The 12573-nt window shown below is 45.4% G+C and overlaps 2 protein-coding genes across 4 annotated transcripts in view; one reads left to right on the top strand and one right to left on the bottom strand.

Annotated features, from left to right (window-relative positions):
• Positions 1–2671, bottom strand: part of ZDHHC3 (zDHHC palmitoyltransferase 3) — a 64201-nt gene extending 61530 nt beyond the window's left edge. The window contains exon 1 of one of the 2 annotated variants that reach the window (XM_074271644.1): positions 2534–2671. The gene's annotated coding sequence lies outside the window, so the exon portion shown is untranslated. The remainder of the gene's footprint in view (positions 1–2533) is intronic. The other variant, XM_074271645.1, reaches the window with a different exon arrangement.
• EXOSC7 (exosome component 7) overlaps positions 2630–12573 on the top strand; it is a 45117-nt gene continuing 35173 nt past the window's right edge. Inside the window, exon 1 of one of the 2 annotated variants that reach the window (XM_074271641.1) lies at positions 2630–2830. In XM_074271641.1, coding sequence (XP_074127742.1) covers positions 2630–2830 — 201 coding nt within the window. Of the gene's footprint in view, positions 2831–2942; positions 3116–12573 lie in introns of those variants that run through there. The other variant, XM_074271642.1, reaches the window with a different exon arrangement.

The raw sequence follows: 12573 nt of genomic DNA, 5'->3' as shown, positions 1-12573 counted from the left end.
CACTTTTGTACGGGAGGAGTAGGGAGAAGGATGGTCATCTCTTTCCACTTCCAAAAAGGGAAAGTCTTAGTAAAAAACAAAACCACTGTCTCAATGTCTTGTGGATATTAACAAGTCAAAAATCTGCCCAGTGGGAAGGGAGGGTGGACGAGTTCTTAGCAGCCTGCATTACAGCGCTTTCACCGGTGATTAAAAACGTCAAGATGCAAGGACATGGGCGTATGAGGTATTTAACCGGGAACATTCCACACTGAAAAAGTTTAAGGGAAACGGTCATTTTACTTTGGAGAAAAAAGGGGGTTCGTTGAGAGTGACTTAGTAAAACTCTCTTCTTTTTCCACACCAGTTCTTTAAGATCCGCTTTCCTTCAACAAATGTCTTTTAAAACTACTTCTGCCCAGTGGTGACTGCTAAGAAAACTGGATTCCCAGGACCCTGCAGGTATGATGCCCCTAAAAGACACTACCTGCCTTGGCCACTGGCTATAAAGCTCACTACCTACCCCAAGAAACGCCGGGCCCAGGAGTCCTGGCTTGCTGGCCAGAGGCGGTGGCCAGGGCTGCAGCAGCTGGGCCTCTTCAGCCCCTCCTGGCCCGTGCTGGGTGAAACCTCTTCTCCCCCCCCCCCCCCCAATTCCCTCTGCAGCCCTCCGTCCTCAGACAAGCAAGCTGGAGGCTTTCAGGGAATGCTGCTGGTGCCCGGCACCGGCGGGGAAGACTTCAGACTCCCACCAGTCCCACAGCACGGACCCAAGCAAACTCCCCCAGCAGCCTGCCCTCCGAGCTCGGCAGGCGGGTCCGGCCCAGGCCAGCTTCCCACCGAGCAGCGTGGCCCTCCGGAGGCTCGGCCCCTCCCCGTCGTTCCCTCCCACGGCCGGCAGGCCCACAAAAAGACCAGGAAGTGAGCTGCCATCAAGGAGGTGATCCCCATTTCCTTCCGCAAACCATTCTCACCCCAAATCTCGGCGCGAAGCCTTCGAACATCCCCGTCCCGCTCGTGGGAGTTAGGCGGTGAGGGGCAGAGCGTGGCGGGGAGAGACTTGCAGGGCCCTGTCATTTTACCGGGAGAAAAGAACTCCCCTCTCTAACGGGCCGGCCACCGGCCTTGCTTTAAGAGCCTCCCATTGCACTCAAAGACTGCATTGTGGGGCCATTTCCCTCACCCGGAACCTAAGCCGCCTCTCTGCAGCTCCCACCTCATGCTCCCAGCCTCAGCTCTCCCCAGTGCCCTTCAGGGAAGATGGCACTGCCCCTCCCGCGCCCCCCCCCCCAGACTCTGGTCAGTGTCCTCGCTAAAAGGCGGCCTCCCGAGCAGAACACGAGATCCGGACGGGATCCGAGAGAAAAGCAGCCCCCCAGTCCTGGACGCCGGGACTACCGACGGGAGGCGCCGGTGTACCGGAGCACCGGAGTGATGTGACATTTACAAATCTGACCAGTGTGTCACCGACCAGCCGCGGAGCGGAGGGGGGCGCGGTGGGGAGGGCTCCGGCCTCCGCTAGCCCGACTGGGGCCGGCCTCTCCTCTCCCGCATCATTTCCGCGTCTGGAGGCGCGGGGGCAGCAGAAATGACTTCTGACTCGCTCTAAGGTGTGCGCGCCCATGCTCCCCGGGACTCCCGCAGAGACTTCTGTGCGCCTCACAAACTTTTACTACAGCGTGCTGAGAGCCCGAGACAATGAACTCAATCCCCTACATAAAAGCCTCCGCGGGGTCCCGGGAGAGCTCGGTATCGCTGCTGTCCCTACAGACAGGGAGCCACTCGGAGAGCGGTTAGGAAGTGCTCGGCTCCTGGTCACAAAGCCGGCCAATGTCAGACCGGTTCAGAGATTCGTGAATCCCGAATCCGAGGGGGGGCGGGGGGGCTTATCCGGAGGTAAGGGAGGGAGGAGGAGGAAGTGGGGGGGGCAGAAAAGAGCAGGAAAGTGACCGAGGGGGAGGGGATGGGAAAGAAGCAGAAAAGGGGAGCAAGGGGAGGGGCAGGGAAGAGAGGGGATCGAGAGAAAAGCCAGCAAGGGGTGATGGGGGGAAGAGCAAAAGGAGGGGCAAGGGACGCTGATGGAGTGGGGGAGGGGGAGAGGGGAACAAAGGGATTATCAGGGTAAATAGGGGAGCGGGAACGGGGAGCAAGGGGAGGGGCAGGGGGTAATAGGGGAGCAGGGTGGGGGCTGTAATGGGGAGGGGCAGGTGACCGGGACGCTGAAAAGAAGGGTGTCCGGGGGGAGAGCAACCAGAGCGGGACAGAGACACCCAGAGAACGGGGAGAGGAGCAGCTCCGGGGGTGGTGGGAGCACCGGAGCCCGGGAGCCGGCCCGGCCCGGCGGACTTAGCCCAGCTCAGGGCGGAGAGAGGGCGTCAAGGAGGAGCCGTCCCGGCCGGCCGGCAGGTGCCGGGGCCGCACTCCTGCCCTCCGTCTGCCCTCGGTCCGCCCCCATTGCCCCCCAGCTCCGCCGCCGCCGACCCCTCGCCCTCCCGCCCCCACGCAAGGGGTCGCGGCCGCTCCCGGGCTCGGGGGCCGCGGCTCCGAGACTCACCCAGACTCCGGGGCGGGGCGCAGGAGCAGCCCATCGGGCTCTCAGGCGGGCGGCGGCGGCAGCGGCAGCGGCGGCAGGAGCGGCCGCCGCTCGCTGATGACGCGGCGGGGAGCGGCCCCCGGGGGCCCGGCGCGGACGGATGACGCCACAGTCGTGCAGGGAGCGCGACGTCCGGAGCGGCGCCGAGGCGGAGGGTTCGGAGGCGGCGGCGGCGGTCGAAGCGCGGCCGGACGGGGCATCATGGCGTCCGTGGCGCTGAGCGAGGCGGAAAAGGTTTACATCGTGCACGGCGTCCAGGTAACGAGCGAGGAGGCGAGGCGAAACCGAGACCCCCTCCGGCTGCGGCCCCGGCGCGTTCCCCTCAGCCTTCCCAAACGCCCCCAACGCGCGTGCGCCCCTGCCCCCCTCCGCGCCGGTTCTGCGCGCGCATCCTGCGGGATGTAATTGGGGAGGGGGGAAGTAAGAGTGAGCCGGTGTGAGGGGACCTCGGTCTTTTCTCTCTCACGGAGGGAAACCGAGACCCCAGAGGTGGGAAAGTGACTGGTTCCCCGCCCGACAGTTAATTAAGCTCCGAGGACCATGGTGAGTCTCCAGTGAGATGCTGGTTTGTAAAGCTCCTTGTAAATGTCAGCACTCCTCAGCGTTACCCAGAGTCCTTTCGGCAGCAGAGAATTGGAACCCAGGACTTGGGCCTCTGGGGGCTCCGCCCTTCTCCAGGCGGGCCCATCCTTGACAGGCCATCCTGTGCTACTTTGTAGCCGCCGCTTCTCTGGCTCCGCCCTCCGGAGCCTCGCTCAGTGGCTGCCTTGGTTAGCGCTCGTCCCCCCTGCTCCTGCCACTAGTGGGGGGGAGGCCCGTCTTCCTCGGCATCCCGCCTTTTACCTTCGGGATGGAAGACCGAGGTCCTTTCGGGCAGAGTTCTTTGGAAAAGAACAGTTCCATGGGCGGGTGAGGCGCTGTTGGGACTAAGAGGTCAGTTGGCACAACTGCCTTGGAAGCTGAGACAGAGCCGGCCGTCAGTCACCCCCGGGGTCCGCACCGACCTCCCCCCACCAGAAAATAACCACAAGACGGCCCCCTTTCTCGGCCGCCCCGGCTCCTCAATGTTATCACGCCTGGAGCCGCCCGGCTCCGTGCGTTTTATTGGCCGGGATCCTCGGGCCTCTCGTTGTGAGTGAATGCAAGTCTGATTTTCCGTTGTTCTCTCTGCCTCCTCCATTATCCATTTTATAGCCGGGAAACCTAGCGCGCGGTACCAATTTACCGTCTGTGGAATTTTATGCCTGCGGGAAATAGAGACTCTTCTTGCCTTTTTTTTAATCTCTATTTATCCAGCTGATCCCCAGGCTGTCTTCCTGGGCCGTGAAAAGGAAAGCTTTCATTAGCCTCCTAAACCAATCACCTGGCTCCTCTCTTGGCGGGTGCCACAGTCAGGCGTTTGCCTTCTTTCTACAAAGTGCTTTCCACTACAGCTGGTTTAATTGGGTGTGTCGGGCCCCTTATTTATTTTATGTTCCTTTTGCCGCCGCCACCGGAGGTCGTTCGTTGGGATTTGGGTTTGTTTACCCCTCATTAAGTCTCTTCAGCAAGTATTTGTTAATTGCCTACTGTGTGCCTGAGTGCGGAGGGTGCCAGGTCAAATATAAAAGGCCCCGACACCAGGTAGCTTTAATTCTACTAAAGCAGCGCTCCTCAAACTTTTTAAATGGGGGCCAGTTCACTGTCCCTCGGACTGGGAGGGCCGGACTAGAGTGAAAACAAACTGCTCACACTCTGTCTCCGCCCCTCAGCCCATTTGCCATAACCCGGCGGGCCGCATAACCGACCTCATTTGAGAACCCGTAGTAGAGGGAAGCCACATATACATGGATAAGTAAAGGGGAAAAAAAATGTTTTTAGTGGTGTAGGCGGAGGGCCAGCCAGCTAAGGACTGTCCATCATTCACTGCACTAAAGGCTTCCAAAAGGCCACGCCTCCCCAGCCCGGGGCTCAGCTTGGGCAGAGGCAGAGCATCACTGACTGGCTAGGATGCAGAATGGCCGAAAGGGAGAATAAGATATCAGTCCCGAGCAGCAAGGTTGGGGCAGACTGTGAAGATCTGAAACCAAAAGGTCCCTGAGAGGAAGCTTGTTTTCATCTTGGAACCTCTTGAGCCGGGGAATGACAACATCTGTATTTTATTTAGCACTGTCACTTATGGCAGCTGTGTAGAGCATGGCTTGGAGAGGGAAGAGGCTGGAGGCAGGGAGACCATGATGAGGCTTTTGCAAGAGGCCAGAGCAGAGATGATGAGGCTGAGGGGCTATTTGAATTGGCCATTCAGGGGCCAGAGAGCTGGAATGGGCCAGATTTGATAACTCAGCTCCAGATTTGATAACTAAGGAGAGTGAGGAAGATGAGGTTATAAGGGGGATTCAGAGTTAGTAAGAGCTTCATGAGAGGCCAGAAAGAAAGGTCCGGGCTCTCCCGGCAGTTACAATTACTATTCTGTCCTAGGCCCAACAGAGTACCTTTGACCACTGTCCTTTGCAGTGTGAGCTCTACCCGGCTCGCCTCCTCTGAGGCCTTCAAAGGTCTCTGGCCACGATCTCTTGAATCTATAGCTTAATAACCGGTAACGCACTCAAGAACAGCCACGTGTGAGGACATTGGAGGTATCCAGTCATTTGTATGTCTTCCTATATTTCTTTGAATTTCTCTTTTTTGGTAATTTCTTACTTCAGAATTTCATGACATTCATAGACTTTTTTCAGTTGTTTCCCAGATGATGGACACTTAGAGATTTCCTTTTCTTTGCTACTGTACAGAATGTTGTTATCACTATTTTGATTGTGTAGGTAACCTTTTTGTTTTTTATCTATTTGGACACACCCCAGTAGTGAGATGATTAGGTATGACCAATATAGGAACTTTTCTTATATGACTTCACATTGTTTTGAAATGTTGGATCAGGGCCCCTCCATGACCATGCATGTATGTTGGTGATATAGGAAGAAAGGGCAGGTGATGCTCTATAGAGTCAGGACCTGGATTCAAATTTGTCAAGTTCTGTCTTCTCTCGATTGTAATCCTTCTCTGGAAGGATAAAAGAGGAAGGCAGTCGGGAAGGAGTCAGTTCTGAATTGGGTCAAGGAGAAGACATCCAGTAGATTCACAAGTCTAGCAATCCCACACTTTTGGGGGGGGGGGAAGAAGATTTGAGATTCTACCTTCGCTCTAGGCTGGAGGCTCCAGAAGCCTCACAAGAAACCTGCTCCCAGAGGAAAAGATTATACAGAAAAGAAACCTCCTTCCAGAGAATGGGCTTGTGGGTATTCCAAAGGTGTAAACTCCTTTAAAGGTGTGAACTCTTGAGCTACAGAATTGTTAAGTACCGACTTAACCACCTTGTAAGAACCGAACACAAATTCTGCTTCTGATAGTTACTCCTCGTATGACCTTAGGCAAGACCTTTAACAAGATTTTGATTTCCGTTTTTTTTCTCCCTCCCTCTTCTCATCCCTTCCCAAGACAACATTCATGTTAAATATATTTCCACATTAGTCATGTTGTGAAAGAACAATCAGAAGAAAAATACCACCAAAAATAAAAGTGTATGCTTCAATCAATCTTCCCACTCCATAGTTCTTTGGATATGGATAGCATTTTCCATCACGAGTCCTTTTAGAATTGTCTTAAGATCTGCTAAGAAGAGCAGAAAGTTGATCATCCACATGATGTTGCTGTTACTGTTCTGGTTCTGCACACTCCACTTTGCATTGGTTCGGGCATGTCTTGCAGGTTTTTCTGAAATCATCCGGCTCATCTTTTCTTATAGAACAATAGTAACATTCATATATCACAGTTTGTTCAGCCATTCATCAATTGTTGGGCATCCCCTCAATTTCCAGTTGTTTGGCACTACAAAGAGAGCGGCTGTAAAACATTTTTGCACATGTGGGTTCTTTCTCCATTTTTTTATGACCTCTTTGGGATTTTAGACCAAATAGAAGTATTGCTGGGTCAAAGGGTACGCACAGTTTTATAGCCTGTTAGATGTAGTTCCAAATTGCTTTCCAGAATGGTTGGACCAGTTCACAACTCTACCAGCAATGCATTACACATTTTCTCCAACATTTATCATTTTCCTTTTCTGAAAGGTGTCAGATAGTCCACAGAGTTGTTTTTTAATTTGCACTTTTCTAATAAATAATGATTTAGGGCATTTTCATATGATTATAAATAGCTTTAATTTCATCTGAAAAATGTTTAGGCAAGACTTTTAACCTTCATGGACCCAGCAATTTATACTTCTAAAATGAAGAGATTGGATTTGGTGGGGGCAGTTAGGTGGCGCAGTGGATAGAGCACCAGCCCTGAAGTCAGGAAGACCTAAGTTCAAATCTAGCCTCAGACACTTAATACTTCCTAGCTGTGTGCCCCTGGGAAAGTCACTTAACTCCAATTGCCTCAGCAAAAAGAGATTGGATTAGGTGGCTTCTCTGGTCCCTCAAGCTTCATTTCCAAGACTCAGTAATAGCCCGTAAATGTTAACTAGCTCCAGCACTCATAGGTCCCATTATTATAGTTAAACCCAGAGTTCAAGCCTATCTATTATACAGCAAATCATCCTGGGAGGTGACATAAGGCAGATTGGTCAAACTGCTGCCACCACCATTACTCCTTTCTCTCAGACTTACATGAAGATAGCTCAGGCTCAGAAAGTTCCTAGAAGGGAAGCATTTCCCAGACTCTGATCCCCTTTTTCTAGCCTGAACCCTGAAGCTGTTACTCAGGAGAGCAGACCTTGTGGAGAAGGGACTGCCCATCCCCAACACTAGCAATTGTCACCCAGGACAGACAGGGCCTCCTATGCTGTCTGCCCTGCTCCTGGCCCACGCTCATAGCTGTTGTCCAGAACAGTGACCCTCTTGCATATGAATTTAAAAATTTGAAGATGCTTTTGTAGAGGCTTCAGGCCCCATTAAGTCGTAGCAGCAGCTATATGAGAGACCCAGAAAAGAACGTTCTCCCCCAAGGGCCTGGTACCACCAGTTACAGAAATGAATGTAGTTTCTCCAGTGGGAATGACAGAGCAAATGAGTACCCTATTACCAGCTTTCTAAAGAGCACTCAGTTCCTTTCTTCAGATGTTCAGTGGAAGCCATCTCTTACTGCTGTCTCCCCCATGAGAAGGTGGGCTCCTTTTCTGTTATCCCCAGGGCTTAGTAGCAGAGTTTGCTCATAGTAATCATTCTGTGGTTAAAAAGTCTTGAAAAACCTTAGTATATTGTCAAAGACTATTTCAAAAGCTGTGTTCCTATGTTAAAGTTGTTTTTTAATAATAGCTTTTTATTTTTCAAAATACATGCAGAGATAGTTTTCAGCATTTACCCTTGCAAAACCTTGAGTTCCATATTTTTTCCTTCTCTTTCTATCTCTCCTCCCATCTCTCCTCTAGACAGCAAGCAGTCTAATATGTAGGTCAAACATGTGCAGTTTTCTACATATATTTCCGCAATTATCATGCTGCACAATAAAAATCAGATCAAAAAGGAAAAAAAATGACAAAGGGGAAAAAAAAGCAAAGAAAATAACAAAAAGAATGAAAATACTATGTTGTGATTTACATTGGTCCCATAGTCCTCTCTCTGGATGCAGATGGCTCTCTCCATCAAAGACCATTGGAACTGTTCTGTCACCTCATTGTTGAAAAGAGCCACATCCATCAAAAAATTGTATAATCTTATTGCTATGAACAATGTTCTGGTTCTGCTCATTTCATTTAGCATCAGTTCATGTAAATCTTTCCGGGTTTTTTTTTTTTTTTTATTAGCCTGCTCATTATTAATTATAGAACAATAATCTTCACATACCAGAACTTATTCTGCCAGTCCCCAACTAACGGGCATTCACTCAAGTTTCCAGTTTCTTGCCACTACAAAAAGAGCTAAAATGTTTTTTTTTTTTTTTTTTTTTTTTTAAATAGGACCTCTATATGGAAATAATTAGTTCAATTAAAATTAATATATAGGACATCTGGGGGGTTGCCACAGTGCACAGGGTGCTGGTCCTGGAATGGGTAAGACTTCTCTTCCTGAATTCAGGTCAGACATTTCCTAGCTGTGTAGCCCTGAGCACTCCTCATTTGCCTCACTTTTCTTCATCTGTAAAATGAGCTGGAGTAGGAAATGGCAGTATCTTTCCTAAGCAAATGGGGTCACAAAGTAAGACAAGATTGAAAAATGACTGAACAAAAATTATACACACACAAATATTTTTATTCTGTAATTTAGACTGCTTACACAAATATTTTTATTCTGTAATTTAGACTGCTTACTTATTTAGAGTAATCTCTCCACTTGAATCCAAATAGAACAGTTTTGCTGCTTTCTAGTTTAATCATTTCCTTTTTCATTGATCTCTCAGGGAAAGTTTCATTTTCTGTCATGTATGCAATATACTTCAAAATCTATTATCCTTAGAGGGGGCATTTAAGGATGAAATTGAAAACTACAATAAATAGGTGAAAAATAGAAAACATGTATAAAGATTTCCATAATCTCTTTTCTTCATCAGCAATAGTTGAAACCAACCAATTTGCACACAACTTTACACCTCTCACTGTGCTGCCAAAATGGCACTAGAGAAGACAAAGATGAGGGGAAATCAGCCAAGCTAGACCAAGTATATATGAGGAGGAGATACTGGAGGTGACATAATGTAGGGAACATTGAGGGATCAGCTCTCAAGTTCTCAGAAAAAGGTTATAATAGCAACTTTTTTTTTCTAAATTATTTTTTGCTAAAAAAAAAAATAGCACTTTTGAGGGGTGATTTAATTAATTAGCATTAACAAAATAGCAATAAATACTGATGCACATGTCTATTTTGTCACCTCTTTATAAAATTATGAATAGCCTATACCCGGTCATTGAGGACATCCAAGAAAGAAGTATATGAAGAGAACAGGCAACCTTTTGCAAACAATATTCTGTAACAAATTTGATTTTTAAGAGTCACTGGCTTGGCTCAACCATTTAGAGAATAAATTAGTGTTTGTGTTTACTGTTTGTTGACTAGTTTTTCTTTAAAAAAAAAAAAGCATATTTGATTCAGTTGTGCAAAATGTTGCCTTAAGCCAGAAGTTCTTAAGCTAGGGTCCATAAAATTAGAAGATACAGAAATACTGTTCTGAAGTAGTTGGTTTGGTTTCTTTTTCAATCGTATATACCTTATTTTATGTATTTAAAAAATGTTGAGAAGAAGCCTATACATTTCATCAAACTTCTAAAGAGATCGATGACACAGAAGAAATTAAGAACCCTTCCCTTTTACAAGTTTACTTCCAGTAAAGGTATCTTCCAGGCATTTCAGAATCAGTAAAGATAACTCAAAACATACAAAGACAAGTAACTTTGTTCAATCCTCAGTTAACAAATACCATGTGAGTAGTAAGACAGGAAGGTTTATTTTTGCCAAAGATATTTAGTATCATAAAGGTAATTTAGCAAGAAAATCCAGCTCCAACAGAGTTTGAGCCTCTAAAGGTGGTTGAGTTCTCCCAGATGGTCCTGTTTAGAAGTAACATTATGCTGATTCCATCAATTCCTAGAAAACAGTAGAGCCTCCCAAGTGAGATACATAATCACTCAAACGAGTTTGCTAACTATGTAGGGAAAAGGTTGAAGTGGATGAAAAACGATTGTTCAGACTGGCACAATTGGATGGATTACACTGTACAGTTAGGTACAGCTTCTTATTGAGACTCTTAAGCTTCTTTGTATTCCAGGGCCAGAGCTCAGATAAAAACTGGTTTTACCAGTTTTAGTGTTATAGAACTTTCTAATTCTATGGATTTACATATCTTTAATTTAGTGAGAGAAAATTCATTTTTAGAATTGCTTGTTATTATCTAGAAAACAAGATTTATACTCAGAATTAGGGGTACATATAAGTGAATGCTTAGCTTTACAAAGTCATTCTTTAAAACCAATAATGAATTTACAAAGCACACCCTCTTATTTGTGTATGTTACTGAAACAGTATGATTCTAAAATTAGGGTACTACTTTAAAGTCAGATCTTAATCTGCACTTCTAGATAATATTGTAAATCAGGCAATGTGCCTTATGGATATCAAGAGGAATATCAAGATGTGTTTTGTGAAACTGCTTTAATAAAGCAAATTGTCTTCAAAACATTCTGAGGCATGTGTGCAACATTTAACTTAACTAGAACCCAGGATTTATCACTTTATGTATCTTGTTTGGTTTGCTAGATATAATGTTGTTTGAGATGATTTGTTATTTTCCAAGTTAACTTGTAACTTTTTATTCTTAACTTTGTTGTATTTGTTAGTGTAAAAATGTTAGGTCATCAAAATTGTCTGTGTTCCTCTGTAGCGCCTTGTTTGGTTAGAAGCTGGTCATAGGGCTGAAGAATAGTTTTTATCTTGTTCCTCAAATTTGTTTCTAATGTGACCTTTTATATCTAGGTCTCTCAACATTGGAGCTTATTTTGGTATGTGATATGGTGTGACTGCTGATATCTATTTTGTGCCAGACTGCCTTGAAGTTTTCCCAGCAATTTTTGTCAGATAGTGTGTTGGAGTCCTTGAGGTTTATTGAACACTGAGCTACTCTGTGTTCATTGGTTTTTGTGGGTTGTTTACCTAATCTGTTTCCAGTGATTGACCTTTCTTAGTTCTTAAACAGTACCAAAATGGTTTATGATTATTGCTTTGTAGCATAATTTAAAATTTGGTACCAAGAGGCCCCCTTCCTTCCAACTTTTTTCATTCTTTCTTTGAAATTCTGGACATTCTGTTTCATTCAGCAAAATTATCCTTTGGGTTTAATTTTTCTTTTTTCTTTTTCTTTTTTGAAATCCTCAGGGGATTCAGTGAATAATAGTGCATGACCTGGCTCAGTGGATAATAGTGCAGGACCTAGGATCAGGAAGACGAATTTCCTTTCAAATCCAATCTCAGATATTTACATGTGTGTCCCTGGACAAGTTACTTAATCCTATTTGCCTCAGTTTCTATAAAGTATTTTATAACCCTCATAGCATTATATAATGCCAACTATTATATAAATAATATAATTATAATTTCATCTAATAATAAAATTATTTATAGTTTTATCTAAAAATAAAATTGTGTTTTAAAATTATATTATGCCAGTCTACTGTGAAGAAGTAATATTTCTACAATTATTTAGATCTTTTTTCCACAAAGTACTTTGTATTCATTTAGTTCATATGTATATGTTGATAGACTCTCAAATCTTTTATACATTCTGTATTTATTTTTCAATGGAATTGGTCTTCTCTCTTGAAATGAATTTATTTTATCTCCTGCAACTTGTCTGAAGTTATTAAGAGTTGAAAGAGGCCTTGAGGGAGGTGTCATCTAGAGCAACCCCATAAGGGGTCATGTGACTGAACATCATGTAGGGGTCATGAAAAATTTAACAGTAAAAGTTATCAAATATTTCTCTAAGATTTAATTCTTTATATAAAAATAAACAAGCACATCTGTCTCATTAATATGTAAATTTGTTTTGTCTTTAACAAATGGTAATATATGTAATACCAAAGAATTAATCTTAAAATAAATTTCTTTATGATTTATTTTCATTAAATGTTTGATTTGTATATCTATCTTATATACTTATATACTCAGGATCATCTGAAAATTTCTTTTGAGTCATAAGTAGAAAAAGTTTTAAGATACTCTGATCTAGAGGGTTAAACTTTTTTCTGAGTCTCTCTGGAAAGTCTTTAAGTGACAAAGGGATCATAATAGATTGTGACTGGCCATTTTTGAACAGCTTACTAGATGAATTATTTTGAGTGAGTTATTTTTCCTGTTAGTAGAAGTTATGTTACACAGATATCCAGGAAATATTAAAAGAAGCCAGGAGAAAGTTGGAAAAAATGAGTGTTCATAGGCAAGGATGAATCTCCATCTCTGCAGTTTGGGAACCACAAATGTTCTGTCAGATTTGGTTGATATGTTGGTTAATTTTGCTGAACTCCTTTCCCCCCTCTTTTTATT

The sequence above is a fragment of the Sminthopsis crassicaudata genome, chromosome 5 (genome assembly GCF_048593235.1).
Source record: "Sminthopsis crassicaudata isolate SCR6 chromosome 5, ASM4859323v1, whole genome shotgun sequence".
NCBI classification, from domain to species: domain Eukaryota; kingdom Metazoa; phylum Chordata; class Mammalia; order Dasyuromorphia; family Dasyuridae; genus Sminthopsis; species Sminthopsis crassicaudata.
This window is presented reverse-complemented; position numbering and strand designations above follow the sequence as displayed.